Here is a 20,533-nt window from a genome sequence, read left to right as displayed (position 1 = left end):
AGCACCTCTTTGTAGCATGCCACAGTCAAATTAACTCAGCTACTTTGCTGAAATTGAACACAAAACAGCTGAAACTTTTGGTGTCCATTTTAAGCCTGTGCTCTTCATTTATCTAAAACATGCCTCCTATAAAATCTAACTGTAGGATACCATGTATACACAGTTTGAATACTGGTTACTAGCCAGTATTGTACTGCAGTCCTTCTGTCCCTCCCCAATCTCTTGCTTTTCTGCTATTCATTTCTCTCCCCTTTTATTTGCTCATCTTTCTTTAGTCTGTCTTTTTTTTATGTAGCTTACAGCTTACGTCTCTTAAACTGCCAGTTCTCTTTCCCAACTCTCTCATTGTCGGAGCTGTACGGAGATGCTGGGGAGTTGAAATACTGAAGGGTTGAATTTGAGAGTTGCTGACAGCATGTGATTAAGAATCATGGGAGAAATAACCTTCTTGTGCCCTTTCATGTAGTGATCTAATCCTCGCAGGTAATAGGTTGTAAATACTTAAAATCAGTGAGTTAATATCCTCTTATAGTCCCTTCAGATATGATGGTAAAGTAGTAATTGTATGTCTGTGGTGGAACCATCAGCCACCATCTACTGACAATCTGTATTTATCATTCAGATCTCATTTCCCTGGAGCATCGTAAACTATAATTGCAAACCGTAAAATAAATAAGTGCTGCACAGAAATGGCGATTAGTGTCTTATCTGGTTGAGAAATCTATATATTGGAGGCTCAGGTCAGCGTTTTAATCTCAAGTGTCAAAGGACAGTTTTGATGAAAATATATTGTTTTTCTTTTGTTCAAATTTAAGTGGTACAACAGTATTCTGTTCGTAAACAGATGATACACATACAGGCTAAAAGATGTTTGTGTTTTCAATTGCTTGGTATGAATGAAAATGTCGGACGTGAAATTTAATTATTCTCAAACAGTAAGACATTAAGGCCTGATGTGACATGAATGTGCTTGCAAGCATGTGGGGAGGGTGTGTAGGATAAGAATTTTTGTTTTATTTTTTTCCCCTCCTAACCAACATGATTAAATCAAACATGATTTACATTCAACTACCTCCATAGATGGCAGGTTTTGTACTATGACACAATATTAAAGGGTTACAGGTCTTCCAAACATGTATATCACATCAATATAAAATTCAGACTTTCTACGGTTGCCTGCAAAATTATCCTACCCCACTGCATTAGACTCCATTTATACATTTTATTCCATTCAGATTTTTTTTTCTTTTTTTGGCTTACGATGTAGCTAATAGTTGTGCTGCCAAAACATCAACATTTTTTTTTGTGTGCAGTAATATCTGGCAGAGTTAAAAGTATCTTTTAAGTTTAAGTGACACACATGCATTCTCAACAAAAGCACTGAGAACTTAAATGACCTGTCTCTCGCACTTCTACTGAGGTCTAACATGCTGGATAGATGGGGCAAATTAAGTGAGTTTAAGTGTGAAATGTCACTTCTTGCTGGAGTCACCAGAAAGTGCACGTCAGCTATTAACTTAAGATCTGTTGATGTTAAACTTTTTTGAGGTTATGGATGTTTTTATTTATTTGTGCTTTAGAAACCGGTCTGTTGTTAAACAATCAGATATTAATGTTGTATTGCTTGTATTCATTGATCATTTTTCGTCACGATTGGCTCTCCCTTTTTTTTTTTTTTTTTTTGTAGTTATGACGATATGGAGATCGAAAAAGCTTGACCTGCAAGGCTCAACAACCAATTTCTTCACAAAAAGAACAAAACAGCAAAAATGACAGGTGAAAAGCGTAGACACCTAGCTGCACTGAAAAATCTTCAATATTTGATTTATTTATAACCCACGAGACGGATATTTGTTGAGTATGACTTCTGTCTTTTCCACCGCAGAGCAAAGCTAAAGGCCAAAAGTAAAAGAGATGCAAACATCTTTCTTGATTTGCTTTTGCAAAGGACCAGCACATAGTGGTGGCAGAATGTATATCAAGCCTTTAAAGTTGAGATGGTATGAGCTATTGTGGATGTTAAATTGGGGCGACCAAGGCAGAAAGGTTCAAATGAGTTGCTGGGCAAGCTGGGCCAATCAGAAAAGTTCAGAGCAGCAAAGCCCCACTCTAAGGCTCATGGCTAACTCAGAAGAACGATCTGTCTACCAGGGCCATTTTTTTAGAAGTAAAATACCCCTCAGATCTCTGTTCCTGCAATGGAAATGGAAGGGATCAGTAAAAGAACATTCCAAAGGTTCCTAGTTAAGCTTCTGTTTAAAATGCAGCTGTTGTTGGCACTTTAGTCAGTTTGGTCCTTGGCCAAATTTTAAAAAGTGGCTTCACGTTTTAAAATAACTCAAATTAGCTGCTGACCTAGTGTTATCTAACCTATTGTCAAGAGACCCAAACGTAGTCTACTGCTCCTCCTGTTTCTTTTATTTCCCCTTTCACTTTTGATGGTTTCACATTAGAGAACTGTCTACCTGTCAGGCAATATCTCTTGTCCAAAGTTCAAGAGGCAAGAGAAAACGTCATCCTTTTCCTCACACACATGCCTGTTAACCATTTTCATGTGATTAGTTAGTGGTCCAAATCTATTCAAGAGTTGAGTATTTGCATAAAAATAAAATGCCACCACACACTTTTTTGGTACTCTGCATTTGTTCTTTTACCTCCCCCTTTGTCTTGCACAGAAAGAAACTAGCACATTCAGCGATGGATATATTCACAAGGCACACGTGACACATATAAAAATGACAAACTGAAGGCTAAACACAAAGATCTCACCCCCTTTCCCTCACTCATCTGTTTGTTCATCTCTAAGGCTGTTGGCACGCTCATATTCCCGTTTCTCCACAACTAAGACATTTAGCCCTGTCTGTAAAGGGCTTCATGGAGAGAAACATTCCAAAGGAGTAGCAGATTAAACTGAGAAAGGGGAAGAAAAACACCCCCAAAAAAGATAATGATTTCACATAAGCAACAATTTAAATTTTTAATCAAATTACCGGTGATTGAACTGAGAATAAAGCAGTTTTGAGCTTGATGCAGAATTGAGTCCCTTTCAGTTCATTGTTTGGTCGATGAGTTCCCTGTATTTTGTGGTTTAGATATTCTTGTTGTATCCAACTGGGACATGGATGAGAGGCAAACCTGGCACACATGTGGTGGAATTATATTTGCTTTATAGCCATGAAAAGCCAAGGGAACCCCCTGAAGCAGCTTGATGTCACACTCAGGGAGGCGGTCTGTGCTACATCCCCTTAAAATGCTCAATCACCTGAATAAAGTCGGTGAACTGATAGCTTTGTTTTGTTGTTTTTTTTTTTGTTTTTTTTTTCCAAATTACTAGTATTATTTAGCCTAGCAAGCCAGACCCCTACAGCAAAAAGCTGTACAGGGGTCTAGTGACGCTGGATAGCAGTGTTGGCGGGATAAACGGTCGTCTGTCAAGTTGCCTCTGCACTCAACGCCACACAATAGGATGGCGCAACAACCAATCAGAGCGATGAAGAAGGATTATGTAGTCAGCGCGACGGACCAATGGAGCAAGCTGGTAAATTAAACTTTTACTGTACCCGGTGGGCAAAACTCAGAAAACGTCCAAGTGCAGTTATCTGTTCATCTCGCAAAGAAAACTGTATATCTAAATTTTCTAGAGTCGCTGCCAAAACCAAATCGAAAGGCTGTTCGCTGGGCGCAGCCATTGTTTACCTCTCTCTCTGGAACTACACACTGAAACGTCGCACCTGTGTCGTCACTAGGTAGCCCGGCCTCCGACCCCGCTCCTCACGATTTGATTGGCCCGATTAAGTTTCGATTTGCAGCCTTCCAAAACGACCAGAAATCTAGACGCTAGGGGCGTCTAGATTTCTAGGCTAAGTATTATTTGTTTCACTTATACATATTTAGAACTTTGCTTAGCTAAACTCGGCTGCAGATAGCTGCCAGCTCACATTTTCATTTGTTAAATTCAGCTGAAAATAGAATTTCTGACATGTTAGTCTCTGAAACCCACAGATGTGGCAGGTAATGACAAAGTGTGAGATTTTATCCTTTAATCTGACAGCTTTTAGGTCCTTATCTGTTTGTTGCTTCGTTTTTTTGTTTGTTTTTTGTCGTCGATTCTGTGCTTTGAAATAGTTTTAATGAATCCCACTGATTGATTGGTAAACAACTTCATTTTTTTTTTTTTTTTGTCAAAGTGCAGGCTCTAAAGCTTCTTTCACTCAAAGGTTTGCCTTGAGCTCAGGACATTTTCATTAAGCCTGAATCATCTTCACACTACTCCAAATACTAATTCAAAATGTTTTTTCTTTTCTTTTTGTACTCTGCTCATATTCTTAGTCACCGCTATGACAGTATATGGCACCTGAAATCTGGTCTTGATGTACAGAATTGTAAAGTCTTTACACACTCTGTTTTAGAAGCACTCATTCTGTGTGTGAAATGTCAATACGTGCACTCTTAACTTACCCTTTCATGGCAACAAGTCACTCTCTGTTCTGTACATTTAACTTTTATTTATATCAAGTCCAGAGAACAATATTGACTTTGGCAAAATCAAATAAAAATAGAAAGGAAATGACATTAATGGGTAAAAGTCATTACAAATGCAATTGGCTGTTTTATAGGCATCCGTTTGTGAGAGTTTTGGTATGTCTGTGCTTTTCAGTTCGTTTTGTGATGTGTGCTTTATCTGGGTCTTTTGTTTTATTTTTCCAGTATATTATAATAAACATTTTTAATTCTAATCATGAACACAAAAAGAAATGACACATTTCATATTTTGCATTTGATCCTAACATCATCCCCATGAAAACTGAAAAACAGAAACACATGGTGCAACAAGTAACATTTTATATATTTTTTTTATGTATATATATATATATGTATTTTCAAGTTTCTCTTTATTTTGTCTCTTTGATAGAAGTTTTAAGAGTCCTTGAAGTCCATTAGTGTCTGAGTTAAGTGATGTCCATAGTGATTCTGTGTTTGTTTTTTCTTTCCCTCTAAAACATTCACAGTTTGGATTGTACATGAACCCATGTAGCACAAAGGAGTCTAAAGTTACACAAATGAATTTAAAATGTGGATTCCAAGTAGGAGTTCGTTCTCTCTGACCATGCTACATTGTTGAAATTATCAGTTTATACTGGCTGTGGTGAAAAAACCTTTTAACACTTCTCTTTGATTCGAATGGACCACCTCAAAACTTGCATTTTCATTCTTTTTACAGCATCTTCTGAGAGCGCTAAGCTTTTTTTATGCATTAGTGGAGTTTGACTGGATTGCTACTCAAACATTCATATACATGTGTGAATACTTTCACACACACACAAACATCCAGTCCCTGTTCCATCAATGCATGCACTCTTATGCACCCATTAGTGTTACTCATTTGTCTGGTCCATTATCTGACATGCAGGATGATCTCGTCTTTCAGAAATGCATGGCCCACATGTTCCATCATACACCCGTCTCCTCCATTTTGTAATCCATATTGACTCCATTGTAATCCCAATACTTTTCATATTGTCTGTGTTTGCTTTTTTTTCTCCAGTCTGTATCGATTGATCATGTCCACTGCACTGCAGTCAGTATTTATGCTCCCATAATCCGCAGGCACAGCCAGCCAAAAATCCTTATCCACAGACAGAGGACACAGAGGACACATAAGTCACGTTCACTGCATTTCAGGAAGAGTTTCAAATTGGTCGTTAGTGTTTTAGTCAGAAGCCTGAATAACAAAGCAGAGCTATGCCATCCATTTTTCACCGTGTCTTTGCCATAGAAGTGTTTCTCCAGTATTACCAGTGGCATTATTGTTTTTGATCCAGCAGTGGTGAGAAGGTTTGGGATTCTGAAGAACTGGAGTGTTAACAAAAGTCTAGTTCCGTTAGTGTAAAGGCTTTATTGAAATCCAGGCTGAGCTCAAGTAATCTCTCTTCCATATCACCTTTGTTCTGTTGTTCTATTGATGTTTCTCCCCTCTTTCATTTAATTTTGCTCCTTCATCACTATATGCCATTCAAATTGTTTGTTCAACACTTTGAAAAACATGGTTAACACAATCCAGAATTTGTATTTATTTTTTTGCTTTTTTTTAATCCAGAATGTCAGAGTTAACTGAAACTACTCATTCTCCAAACTCGAAACCATTTTAATCCATCACAATGTTTTTCCAGGCGTTCCCACTCTTCGAGGCAGAGAACCTATGGAGAGCTTCTTGAATTTTTTTAATTCCACTGATTGGAGGACAATTCAAGGAGATTCAATTTTACTCCTCTCCCTCCCTCTGAACTCTCCTTACCATTCTCAGCTACAATAGCATAATTTCCTTTTTCTACCAACTTCATTTTAACATCTAATCACTTTCCCTAATCAGCATCGTATTCTCTCTTGTTTCATAAACACTATACAACACTTTCCTCAAGATCTTCAGCGCCCCTTCCGTCTTTCCCTTTCTCCCTACTCCTGTCTTTTGCTTTCCCAGTGATTATTCCAGTGTTTGAGTTTGAGTTGGTAGTGTTATAAGCATGGATGTATCCCCGTTGGTAACCATGAGCCCCAAAGTCCCCCCGACTCTCACCCTCATCACTAGTTGTTGAAGAGGTTGTGCTTGTCGTCGAAGCGCACTGTACCAGCATTCCATGAAGCGACTGACTCCGTCTGGTCCAGATCACACTCAACCGCTTGGCGTAGCTAACAGCACCATAGTGCCTGGCAACAGTTGCTGCGGCATCACTTGCTAGGGCCACAGAGGAACCCATATCCAGTGAGTGCCGCCGTTTGCCAACAGTTCCACTGGCAGGGCTTAGAGGGGTTATAGGGCTTTGATAAGCCTGTGAGGAGTTCCATTTGTCCCTACCTCTGGGTGTGATTCTCCAGTCGAATAGCTCTGAGTCTCTCAGGGGTGCAGCCAAAGAGAAACTGGCTCGATTGGTTAGTTCTCGCTCCAGACGGGGATTTGGAAGATCCCTGAAACGTGACTGACGAGGCAGGGTGGATGGAGGAGTAGGGGAGTAGTAGAGGGGAGTTCTGTCACTCTCTAGGTTGTGTGGCAATGCCTTCTCCAGCTTCCGCTGCCTTATTACCAGTGCCATCTCACTTTCTGCTCCTGTTGTCGTGGAAACCACCCCCCCAGCTGAAAGAAACTGCTCCAGGTTGACTTTAGGTTTTGCCCTGGGCTTTGGTGGAAGTTTTGGAGGCAGAGCAGAAGCAGAATTGGCTGCATCTTTTTCCTTCTCCTTCTCCTTGTCCTTCTCGTTCCCCTTCTCCCCTCCTCTCTTAGAGGGCAGACCATTAGGAAGGACTACCATCATCATATCTCCAGAGCCATTTGATTGGTAGCATCCGCTGCCGTTCCCGCCTTTGTCTCCACCTCCTATTCCTCCACCTTGACAGCAGGCCCCACCTCCTGCCTCAGTGTTGCTGCTGTGACATATCATATGATCGCCATGATTACAAACACGGTGACGAACCATGAGAGCCACGGTAAACACTAGTAGAGTCACCACAACGACACCACCAACCAATATGGTGAGTGTCCCACCTAAAAAGTGGGCTTGGAGAGAGCGGCATGCTGGGTACACATCCTTGGTGGAGAATGAAGTGCAGCCTAGAACTTTTGTTGCAGCCAGTGATGTAATTGTGTCATCAAAAATGGCCAGCACACACAGGTTGTAGTCCACACCGGAAACCAAGTTCTTGAGCAGAAAACGATCACTGGTTGATGGTAAGATTCTAAAAAGGGATTCAAAAATGAAAAGTTCAGTTTAGTGGAGAGAGCATAAAAAAACATGCACATACTGGGATGTATAATATATGCAGTAACTTGAAGCATGACCTGAATATTCAGGCTTATTCTTTTTTATGAAATTAAATCAAAAGGAGTTGAATAATAAAGTAGGAGAGGAAATAGGGAGTGAAAGGGTGGCTAAAAACACCAGCGGTGGATACTGCAGTAGGGGGAGAGAAAGGAAAATGAGGCTATTGATGGAGATTGGGCCATGGAGACATGAAAAGAGAACTCTGTCTGCTCATTTGCAGTGTAGTTGGTGTGTATACGTGTGTGTGATCTTACTGATTTGCCTGCGAGAAGGAAGTGTTTAGCCATTTTGTGGAACCTCATGTAAAAGTGACCATTTTAGGTTAAATGGTCAGTTTTAGTTGAGGGACAGAAGAAGTTAAGACTTTTCTTTATTTTTGATTGCACATGATTTCACGTGTCTGTAACAAGTGCTTGTGTGGGATAATAAAGAGCAAAGTGCCTCGAATGTGTCCTCATTTAAAGTATTTGAATAGCTTCTAGAACTAACAAGTGGTGTAAAAGTGAAGCAAATGGAGAGGGGGAGAACAATGAAAACAGGTGGTGATGAGAACAGGAGGTGCTTGCTCTATATACATTTTTTTTTTTTTTTTTTTTCAGTGAGTAAATGTGCAAAGGTTTTATGTATTTATGAGAATGAAATTAAGTGTTTTTTTTTAGTCAGTAAGTTGTGACATGCTGGTGTAAAGTGTGTGTGGGAGACTGTAGCCCACCTCAAGTGTCTGTTGATGGGTATGACTTTGTCCTCTGCAGTATCAACCCTCTTATGTGGGTAGAGTATGTTTTTGTGCATTTAGCTTTTGTTTCTCCTCTTCTACATTTTTCTGTCTAATTCCCTGATGTTTCCACTCCCTTTTCATGCTCCATCAAAAAGCTTGTTTGCACCATAAGTTTATAACCACTCAGGCTCCCCTCGGACTTGAGCTACATTTTCAAAATGCCATCTAGGACCCCTCAAACATTCATGGAGCTTCTGCAAAATGACCTCAACCTTACTTTTGAAAAAAGGTATCTGAGTGAAAGATGCCCAGAATAGCAGCGTTTTATCTTCTTTTTTTTCTTCAGTTTAAAATTGGATGCAATTACTGTTGCATAATCAGTTTTTACAAATGGAACTAGTCTGACAATTCTCATACATATTTATATCGGTGTTGATGGGATGTTTGTATTAGATGTTTAATAATGCAAAGTTAGCTGGGAAATGAGGAGTGCATGCTTCAGGCAAGCTGCAGGGCAGACCCATGGATTTCTGTTTATGGTATTTCTACGGAAGAATATTGATCACAGCTTTTTACGGCCTTCTCAAGGCTTAAAAGCTATCTAAACTGATATTTTCTGAACAAATACCCATTATAGGAACTAAAGAAAAAAGTCATCTGCAAGGAATACTGGTACAGACCGACTCCCAGAAATGAACCTGGAGTGATTTAAATGGTAACGTCTGGCACAGACTTGTATTCAAACACTAATTTTCCAGCTGAAACACAATTTGACGTAATAAAACCCAAACAAAATAAATTTATTAGGAGTTACTCAGCACTGGGTGACACTCCAGGTTCCAGAATACCTGAACTTATACATGGATTACTCTCATTAAAATCTTCCTTATTTGGTGATCATTAGGTTGCTATAGATGTTTTCTAACACGGTCAAAAATTTACCAGTTAAGTTGACGGAAGAAACTTGGGATCCAGGTCTATGTTACCATGGCAAAAGCTCATTAATGAGCTCAAAAATTCAGTGAAGGTATATATTCTTGCAATATCCACACAAGAATTACTCATGACCTCTTTTCACGGCTTCATTTTCCTCTGTTTCCCTCCTATATTTTCAAAGAAATATTTATATTAAAACACTGTCTTGTTAAATCCGAAAAAAGTAGGAAGTCAATTTGCCATAATGCCCCTGAGAAAACTGGCACCCATTCTAACTATGAATAGATGAATTAGTTCCTTCAACTAATGCCTTCCCTTAGAAAAAACTTATTTTTAAAAGTATCAGGGAGCTATGCGATGTGAACACCAAATATACTAGGAAGGCCAAATTGGAGCAAAAAGCTCAGATTTGAATGTGAAGCTGCAGTCTTGATCATCCTACAGTGAAGATCAGCTCATTCTTTTAACTGAAATTGAAAAACGTTTCAAGAGAAAAAAAGAAGTCGTTTTTATCAAAAATGTCAGGGTAGAAAACTCAAATGAAACACTTTTGGGCAGGCAGTCACACCATAGGATTGTGAGTTGTCCCTTTCAGTGATAAAGGCAGTGGGTGCTTAATAAGATTTTCAGTATGAACGGCCCAAGATGCAGCACACGTATAATAGACAGATCCTGCAACACTAAGAGACTTGACCAGCACTGTTGGGAGTAATTTATTTGAAAGACGGGGTTATATTTGTCTTTTTTCTTGTACTTTGGTAAATATAAATATATACTGGTTCTTCGTGTCCTTTCTGTTCTCTTCATTTCCTCAGCGTTTCAGATTGTGGTCATAATCTTGTGTGCATTACTGTGTGCACGAAAATCTGCAGTGGTGCACTCCTTTTGTTCCTTGGCGTCTTTTATCACATGACTTGCATCTTAAGTTTTCTTGTTTCACTCTGCACATCCCTTCACCTTTTTAAGTATGCTTTTCCTTTGATGTTCTCTTTTTTTTTTTTCTTGAGACTATCTGCTGTACTCGCTGCAAATCCTCTGACAATCCTCACTGGGCTCTTCATGACCTCCCAGCCTCTCTTCTTTTCAGTGTCTGTGCTGTGTCTCTATTAGCCTGAGCAGTAACCATGTAGCATGATTTACCATCCAAGGTCACTCCTCCTCTTCATGTCTACCATCAACCTTCCTCTCTATCGTTTCTTTTTTAGGCACCCCCACGCCTTCCTGATTCTTTCCCCGCCGCCTCTCTATTTATTTGTCATCGGCCCTCTCTTCATCACACCCCTGTGTCACCATCTCCCCTCTGCTTTGTCCCTCATGAGACTGCATTACCTTTCTAGTTGTTTTTTTTTCCCCATCTATGCCAGCAGCAAGAGAAATAGACAAATTCACTAAGCTATACATAGAATCCTTCATCATATTCACAAACACGTGCTTATTTCTCACCACTCACTGCATTATGCTTTTGTATTCATAGTTAGCCATGTTGTGTGCATACACATCATTGCCGTATTAAATGATATTCACCTTAAACATGGTGTTCTTGAGACTTGTGTGTGCATGTCTTAGAGTACTGGCGTGAAATCAAATAAAGTGACCAACTTGTTTTGGTGATGCTGTTTTGCTGTCGGACTTTAGCATTTTTCACTGCCTCCGAACGTACAAAGAGTGTGTGTGTCTGTGCTTCTAATTATGGCTAAACCCTACAAAGGCATACACAGATGCAGAAGGAAAGTAGAATAGACAAGGGAGTGCTTTGTTCAAGCTGGTGACACATAAATGAGTGTTATTAGAACCCAAGGGGGGAAATAGGAGAGAGGAATAGAGTGATAGTGGAAGGAACACTGCCATCCAGTCTCCTCTTCTGACAAGAGACGGCAAGATTAACAAGAAAATAAAAACAGAGGGTGCCCACTTATGTTTTGTTAATCTTGCTGCCTCTCGTCTTCCTCCCCTCTGTCTGTGCTACCAGGTCTGGTGGTCTGACACCAGACAAGACTGGGCACAGAAGAGAGGGAGGAGAAAGAAAGTCGAAGTAACAACAAAGCAATTATCTCCTCCTCTGGCTGACATCTATGCTGCTCCCATTTTCTTTTCCCCATGTTACTTCCTTTGTCCATTTACCCTTTCCTCCTTTTTGGTCTCTATTTGATAGACTGTTTACTGTCTCGTTTGTTGTCTCCTTCAATTTTCTTTTCTATTTTCCTTTATCTGTCAATCCAGCCCCCCTACCCCTCTGTTCCAGATTGAGTTTAATACCACCTTCTGTCTTTTGTTTTTTCTTAATCTGGTCCTCAATTAATTTATTGTCATTTGGCCTGACACTTTTTCTTTTCCTACCACACTGCCTGATTTAGTTGTTCACTCTCTCACCATCCTCCTTCCTGACCACCATCCTCCTCCCTGATACCCTGGTTCTTGTCTCTTCGTCATTCTTTTTCCTTTTCTTCTCATTTTAATTTAACCACTCTTCATTGAGTGGCATCCTTCCCTCTCTGCCTTTCTCTGATCCTCCAGTATAAATTAATGACAAGTATATTGAGTACGTGCTGACCCTTTATCTCTTCCCTCCTTCTTATGCCTCTGATCTGAGCTGACACATTTATTGACGACATAGTTTGACACTTAATTACCTCTTCCCATGGGGACTCAACCCTGCAACTCTCAACCCTGTTTTTTAACTCTGCCCTTCCTTTCTTTACATCCATCTTCTTGACTGCTTGGCTCCTTTTGTCTTCCTTTCATCTTTCTCTGCATACTTTTGCTCTGTCCTACTGTTATCTCTCCTCACATCCTTATCTATCGCTGCCTCAGCAGATGCACTTATCTTGTTTCTTGTGATTTCTTGTACTGGTTTCCAGGCTCATACCAGGCTAATATAGGAGGCTCATATCCGATTTCCCACTAAGATCAAATGTAACGATACAAAGAGCCATATATGACATGACAGAAACTGAAAGCATCCCATGATATTTGATTAAACCAGTTGGGGAGAGATGGTGTATACTGGATACAAGAGTTTGTTGGAATGTGTCAATGTCCCAGCTTAGTACTCTGTCAAATATTAGTCAATCCCGCTTTATAATTAGCAGCAGCAAATGTGTATTACCATTCACCTAATTTTCAGGTTATATTCCTTTCAATTCCCTCTCCTCCTGTGACTCATTAGCCACTTTTTTTTTCACAGTCTACTTCTCAGCATGCCCATTTCCTGTGAATGTCAGCCTTTCTCCCTGCTCTTTATAATTGCGCGCCCCATAGTCTCCACTATCATTATTCTCATTATTTCTTAAACTCTACATGATTCTTGCTCTAACTTCCTCCACTGTGTGATCCTCCCTGTGATTGTTCTGGTTTCCATTCCCTTTCTGTGCCAAATGTAGCATTTTGAGTTTCCCGCAAGGAAGTTAATCCTGTTGTGGTGAGGCTAGTTGTGAAAATTGTCAAAGCTATAAGCGGCCTGCATACATAACTGGATATTTAACCCTAATAAACTTTTGCGTCTAACATGTGCAAATGTTAACACATCTACCCAGTTCTTACATATCAATGATTCATATCTTATTTTCCAATTATCGTTTATGAAAGATACCTATATGTGAAAACATGAGCACAACAAAAAGCCCAGACTGCAGCTTACATGATCCAGAATCTATATGATTCATACATGAAGTGGTTGGATCAGTGACACCTACTGTAAAATGTGATGATTTTCTTATGAAATACAACTGCAACACAGTGTTGTTGTGAAGCTCTGAGTGCTGAAATGTACTGTGATCTTCATGTTAGGTTGCTTTTTGCCATGCAGAGAGGGGCTTATTCAATACTATTGGGAATTTTGTGGCTGGTATTGTCTACCTTCTGTTTGTACATCATGGACAGAATAACAAGGAAATTGTCATTTTAAGCAGGTTGTTCAATACCACCACCACCAACAACGAATCAACATATTTCTGAGTAACCACCACGGAATCTTGTACATGCTTCACAAAGAACAATTTTCTTCTGATTAAGGCAGTTGACCATATGATCTGTGGTAATCGTACAGTTAAACCTTCATCTTCTACCCTTATGCATAGCAGAATGAAACGTTGTTGAATATAGCAAACAAAACCGAATGAATGCACATTCTTCTTAAAGATAGTTCTTTATGGATTCTGCCTCATTACAGTCAACTTCCTCATCCCTCAGAGAGATTGTAGCTATGAGTGTGAGATACATGCCAGAATTGTGATTAAACAGCAAATCTTTTGGCTACTCATTAGTTGATCAAGGACCACCGTGTGTGGCACTACAGCATTGTGGCAAAGCTCCAGGAAAAGGATACTTTGGTGATATTACTGTGGGAGCTAAGAGTGATGGGTTGAGCTGTGCCCAGCAGACACCACGTGGAGAATGGTGTGTCCCACCTGGCAACGCCACAGATGCCATCAGCATCAGATGAGCCATGCTAAAATGGAGACTGGTGTTGTCTGGCAACTGACCTTTAAAAATGAATCAATCTTACAGTCGTGCAATGTGCTCTGCTTTTGTGCCGTCTCTACAACTATGTTCATGTTTTATCATTTGTCAGACTAGCTGCATGTTTTGTTGTTCCCTTGCCTTCCATTCTTAAATCCTCTGTTTTCTCCCTGTCATTCTGTCTCTCTACATCTTCAGCTCTGTTCAACTGGGCTGATGTTTTCTCCACCTGCCAAAGCAGACATAAAGCAGCAGCAGCAACAACAACACAATGTGAATACAAATCTAGTGTCAACGTCTTGAAATCTCACTCATGTGGGTCTCCAGATTTGAATTCATATGCTAGGCTCCATTTGTTTGACTTGTTTTTTTTTTTTTAGTTGCCAGGTGGTGCAGTATTGCTGTTGACACTTACATGATGATGATGTGATCAGCTGTACAGAACAGTCCTGAAAGCATGGGTGGTGTACTTTATTTTAAATTCTGTTCTATTTGATTTTCTCTTGATCTGTCCTGAGAATATTTTTTTATTTCAAAGCCCTTAGCCTGTTCTCATGGTTCAACTTTGTGTTTCACATTATAGTTTCATTTAAAGCTTTATCATTTTATTCTGCCTTTAAAATGGCAACTGACTTCGTCATACAGCTCTGAAACAGCCCTACCTGTTTTGGTTGTGATTTGTCCAGTTTAGTCAAATAACAATTGCCTACTCCCTCTTGACTGAACTTAAATATATCCCGTGAGATGTTGGTCAGCTTGTCTCAGTGTTTTGCCATCTCTCATCTCCTTTTTTCTCCCATTTTGTGTCTCCCATTTTGTGTCTTAGCATTTATTTATTTTTCCTTCGAGCTGCACAGTTGAGTCTTAATTTCTTCTACAGCTGCAGTTTCTTTAAACCTGGTCCTAAGATTTATTTTTGACGTGATATTTAACCCTTTAAAGGTGGGGTAGGGGATCTTTTTCTGGAACATTTTTTTACATATTGCTTGAAATACTCTTCACACCCCCATTGCAACCAATTAATTAAAAGTTTTGACATTAATATGAAAAGTTTTAGTGGCCTCTAGAACGTACAATCTAGGAAAAACAGTATCCAATCATTGTGAACGGACCGTTCACAATGATTGGATTCTGATGCCGTCTATCAAACTGCAATCTGCTCCTCCCTCCCCCTCCTTCCCCCTGTGCGCGTACCCTGCTCCGTGAACGAATTACGCGTCCAGAAGCTTGGCAGGAAGCTAAACTAGAGCCAGCTTGGCTAGCACCTAGCATTATTAAACGTATAGTTAGCATAAACTAAATACTAAATACGGCAACGATCGATGCTTGCTGTCAGAACAGCGCTCGTGCACCTTCGTGCTCGTGCGCGTTCATGTACTCTAGAGGCGTGCCTTCGGGGGGAAAGTGAAGAAAAGGGTTGGGACTTTTTACCTGTGTATTTTCAAAATGCAGCTTCGCTGGACTCAAAATCCCGGATCTCCTACCCTACCTTTAAGTGCTAAATTCAGCTTGGGAAAATAGGAATTGAAGACATATTATTCCCTTAAGATGCCCTCCATTTTGTGGAATTTATACCAGTTTGGCATCCCTGAGTGGAAAAGTTGATAAGAAAGGAGAACCATCACGTCAAAAAGCCTGTATGAGACCAGAGCATCTAGCTGTAGCATTAGCATCTGTAATGCAGAATGTAAATGAGAGAAGAATGTCGCACTCTGACTTTATGAGCACTCCAAGAGATATTATTCGCTTCTATTTAACTGTTTTGTTTTTTTTTAAACCATGATAATGAATCTGGAAGGACAATATTTTGTTGCTAATGGTTTCTGAAGTATAAACTTTAAGCATAAAGATTTAATTAGCAGAATTGGGTTGCTTTGGACTATCTTAAACATGTTGCTACACTTGATGGCTGGTTGGAAAGATCTGTAGAATTCAAGCATTCTGATACAAAAGCTTTGTTAGACAAAAATATTTTTTGTCTCACTCAGTCTTCAGTTTTTAATGCAAATTTGTCAAAGATATTCATTAACAGAGCGTCCCCTTTTAGTCTCTCAAAACGTATGAGAATATGATTTAATCCTTTTTCTCTAAAGATAACACACCTTTACTTTATACCATTAAATAGGAAGCCAACTCCCTTTAATAGTGTATATTATGTAAAATAATTACTCAGCTGATTGGCATGGGAACCGAGATCTCATTCAGCTCGTTTAATTCGATCATTTAATTGTTTTTTTAGTTTTTTTTGTCTCATTTCCACAAATGTGTCATGGGACTGCACATAATCTGCTCTCATTCATTTTCATGTGGCATTTCCATAGGACACCTTTTTACCTCCATGCTCTCAGCCACCCATCAGTGGAGCTCTTTGCTACAGGGCTTTCATCACATTGCACATTGTCTCCATTTTGTCAACTTCCTGCTGTCTGTCACATGATTCCTCAGTTTTAGTTTTTTTTGTTTGTTTTTTAACTGCTTCACATGCCTCTCAGGTTTCTCAAATTTCTGCTAAATTCTCTTCCATCTCTCTTTTTGCATTACATCAGTCCTCATACCTCCCTCTCCTCTTCCTAACATATCCTGGTATATGTACTCATTTTTTTCTGTTTTGTATTACTTTATTTCCGTGATGGATTAAAATATCTACCCTCCCTTTCTGATTTGTCCTGTAAAGCCTCACCTCAACCCTTTCTCAACTTACTTTCTGTCAATCTGTCTTCTTTCACCCATCCCTACCTCATCACAATCTTTCCTAGATTTATTTGGAAAGGACCCATATCCTAGCTCGATCTTCTCCCGGAGTCCCTTTCCTCCACCTCCAAAGATCTCAGAGGTTTCTTTCTCATCTAAAAATTCTCCCATAATCTTCCCTTCTGATTGCAGCCATCCACTTTTTCATATTCCCTGTCAACTCTACTTCTGTGTTCCTTCCTCCCCTCAACCCTTCTCACTACCACTTACAGCTTAATGCCTCCTTTACAACACCTTAGGGAAACAGCAATGAAAGCCCATATTAGTGCCAAATGAAATAAGAAAAAACACAAATGCCATGAGGGAAGTCCCTGCTCAACCCACCCACATCCTCTATTTCCATCCTTCTTACACTGTTTCAGCCACTGTTTTGCTGTAGCAATGACCTCAACTCATAAATATTTCATTAGCTGTGCTTGTATATTTAGAGACAATAAACCTGAAATGTGTATGGACATAATTCTTGAATGTGGCAGTAGTATTGTGTATGTAAGTACACCCAACTGAATCTAAACTGTAATATGTTTAAGGATGCGACTCCTTTACCATTTCCAACTCTGTTAAACATATTTCCTCTTCATCCTTATTCAGACTTTGTTTCTCCTAGTCATTCTCTTAAGGTTTAGAGTGTTGGTTTGTAAAGATTTGTAGGAGTATCAGAGCTACATGGTATAAGCAGAATGTTAAGCTATGTCAAATTCTGAGACTGCTTTCATCTTCCTTCTACTTGTTTGCTTCTCGTTCGTAAAGCTTTCAAGCATTTTTCCTGGCATCTAAATAAATTTTTCACATGCTCCCTCCAAAAAAACCTACCCTCTGCTTACTGATGAATACTTCTCCTGTTTTCAGAGGAAGGTTGTGATGTAGCGATTTGGATGATAATTAAAGCATTGAAATAATGGAATATCAATATCATATTAATTCACATAAATTGTGATTTGATCTTGGCTAATGAAATCAAAACATTATTGAATGCAGTGTACATGATCTTCAAATTCATTTCCCCCTACTTTAGTTGTGAATGAATTGCCAAAACTCAAACCAAAGATGAATTAGGCTGAAAATTTAAGTTTTTCAAGATTCATATTTGTTATAATATTGTTACATGAAGTGATTAAAGTTGTCACATCTAATGTTCACGACAGGATTTGTGTAGCCAAATGCATGCTTCTATAGACTTTCCTGTTTCAAGGCACAATAAATTTAAAAAAAAATCCCTTCTTTTCAGAGGCGAGTTTTCTTGTATTTCACAATTTTCATCCATTTAGTAATCCGGTTGTGCACTTGTTCATATGCACTGACTGCTCACCTGTAGGGTTTGTCACACAGTGACGGAGATAAATTATTAAGTACCTCTGCCTCTCGATCCCTTCATCTATGTTCCCATTCATCCTTCCCTCGAGCTATGTGCTTGTCCATGCACAAGAAGAACAGTTTCACAGCAGAAGTGTCATGTTGTAATGGATAAATATTTAAAGGGTTTTTCATGAGAAAAGATTTGACCTTTTTGAAAGGGTGACGCTGAGAAAAATTACCCCTGTTTGGGATATCGAGGAAATAGATGACCTGTGGTCAAGTATCGAAGCTACTTTTAAACTAACAGTAAATTGAAAATGTTGAAAGCCTACAATTGTCTGCATCATGTTGAAAGTGTAAAATTAAGTTTGACTGACCTGTAGATAAGGGTCTCATCGGCGGTGCAGTTGTATTGTATCTGATACATCCAGACAGCATAAGCTTCAGACAAATGCCCTAAATCCCATTGGATCTGGGCCGAGGTTGACGTCACTCTCTGTACTCCAACCATCCTGCCTTCCTCCTCTTCCCCATCATCGTCCTCCATGATTCCTCCATCAGCCTCTTCCCCATCTGAGCCCCTTCTGTTGTCACCTTCATCGATTGCTCCATTTTCTCTTTTCCCATCCACTATCTCTCCTCCATGTCCTGCACCGTTGTTAATCCCATTTTTCCCTGTGCTGATATCTGATGAGCCTGGATCAGTTCGTAAAATTCCATTGGTCACGTTCCTGTTGTTTTTGGCGTTACCCCCAGTGTTTCCACTGACCCCACCACGGTGAGGCAGCGGAATTATTTTCAGGTCCACAGTGGCAGTTGCTTCACCTGCTGCATTTATTGCAATACATGTGTATGCCCCATCATCCCGGGCAACAGTTACCAAAATATCCAAGGTCCCATTGCTGAAAGAACTGGTTCGGGATGAGTTTGCAACAATCCTGTCATCTGGTGAAACCCAGTGGACAACTGGCTCAGGATCTCCAATGGCACGGCATTTCAGTGTGGCCCGCTGGCCCTCAAGCACCCACAGCTTGTGGGTGTGACGAGTGATGAGTGGCGGCTCACAAGTAAACTCCTCCTCAGGAATCGACCAGAAATACCTAAGGAACAGAAGGAAGGATTGGGAAACTAATGAAACAGTGAAAGGGAATGCTCTTTTCCTCAAAGGTGGGTGTAACAGATTCTTAGATATTAACTTAAAGATGGAGGTGCTTTTGTCCAAATAAGGTAAAATTCAGTAACCCCTGACAGACTGAACAATGTACATTAAGATACTTCTAAACAATCCTCTGAGCAGAACAAGAGAAAAAGTGATTAATGTTCATTTTCCTCCTCAGTCTTTCTTTTCTCTGCGTATTTTGACTACAGATTTAGATCAGACGTATTGTGGAAGAGAGATGGTTTTAGATATTAGAATAAACACTGATAACACAAATCCTTGTAGCCTACAAGTTTTCACTTGGTTTGATTATTGCACATGCAATTCCATTCCAGTATTAAAAATGTGGTTCCGTGAATGGGGTTTATACTTAGTAAAAGGTCTGGAGTAAGAACTTGCAGGCGAGATTAACCTTGAAACTGTGTTGTTGAGATACGTATGTACATTTTATTAGACTTGGGGCACTGTTCACTCTTATTCTTTATTAACGCAAGATGACCTTTCCTGTTAGAAGGATGAGAAATAAACCACTGAACAAGTAAATCTTACCTTCCAGCCAGATGAGGAGGAGTGGCACAGGTCTCCATATCATCTCCTCTGATAAGCCGCCTTAACCATAGCAGCTCACAATTACAGTGGAGCGGGTTCCCTCCAAAATTTAAGCTTATGACAGCATTGTAGGGTGTGGGACTTATGGCACCCGTTTGAGACCTAACAGCAGAAGTAACAGGAATCAGTCCACTGAAATTATTAGATGACACATTTCAATGTAATTAAAGGTTGTTCAAATCTAAAATCCTGGGATGAAAATAAAGAACATGTGACCAGAATTACAGCTGACTTAACCAGTTGGTTATTGGAGCAGTGTGGGTTAGATTTCGAATATGAAATTACATTAATGTGGAAACTAATGCTGAAAAATGAAGTTGAAGGAATTATTAAACCCAAAATCTAACCTGAAATTGTAAGTTGTTTTTGACTTTCAACCTAAATGAAAACACTGAAACAAATCTTTGTCTCAAATAAGACAACACTTTAGTTTTAGCTTATAAATCTCAGAATATTTGTGTACAAGTTCACCAATGCCAAGTCACTGCTGAGAAGACAAAAAAAAAAAAAAAGCTACCTTGCAAAGAACGGATCAGGAGGAAGAGTACGGAGCCTGTTGGAGGTCATATCCAGCCGTGCAAGCTTATAAAGTTCTCCAAAGACTCCTTCCGCTATGTGGTCTATTAGATTATGGTCCAGGTTAAGAGTGTGTAGACTTGCCATGTTCTGAATGGACTCCCATGGTACCCTGTGGGATTAAAATGAAACTTTATTTGGAATAACTAATGAGATTCATTTTAATGGTAAACTCCACCATGATCATATGCTCACTGAAGAGCAAAGGCAGGAGGG

General features: G+C 39.6%; 2 protein-coding genes across 7 annotated transcripts in view; one reads left to right on the top strand and one right to left on the bottom strand.

Moving 5' to 3' along the window:
• pcxb (pyruvate carboxylase b) overlaps positions 1-20,533 on the top strand; it is a 305,729-nt gene that overhangs the window by 180,054 nt on the left and 105,142 nt on the right. The window lies entirely within an intron of this gene.
• The window catches only part of LOC142368425 (leucine-rich repeat and fibronectin type-III domain-containing protein 4), a 38,255-nt gene continuing 22,207 nt past the window's right edge, over positions 4,486-20,533 (bottom strand). For all 6 annotated transcript variants that reach the window (XM_075450580.1, XM_075450582.1, XM_075450584.1 and 3 more), the window contains 4 exons: positions 20,259-20,429; positions 19,682-19,843; positions 18,351-19,073; positions 4,486-7,728 (listed from right to left, as the gene is read on the bottom strand). In XM_075450580.1, the coding sequence (XP_075306695.1) occupies positions 6,399-7,728; positions 18,351-19,073; positions 19,682-19,843; positions 20,259-20,429 (2,386 nt within the window). In that variant the 3' untranslated portion in view covers positions 4,486-6,398. The remainder of the gene's footprint in view (positions 7,729-18,350; positions 19,074-19,681; positions 19,844-20,258; positions 20,430-20,533) is intronic.

Source organism: Odontesthes bonariensis, chromosome 19 (genome assembly GCF_027942865.1).
Source record: "Odontesthes bonariensis isolate fOdoBon6 chromosome 19, fOdoBon6.hap1, whole genome shotgun sequence".
In the NCBI taxonomy this organism is placed as follows: domain Eukaryota; kingdom Metazoa; phylum Chordata; class Actinopteri; order Atheriniformes; family Atherinopsidae; genus Odontesthes; species Odontesthes bonariensis.
The sequence above is the reverse complement of the archived record's forward strand: the minus strand, read 5'-3'. Positions and strand labels throughout refer to the sequence as shown.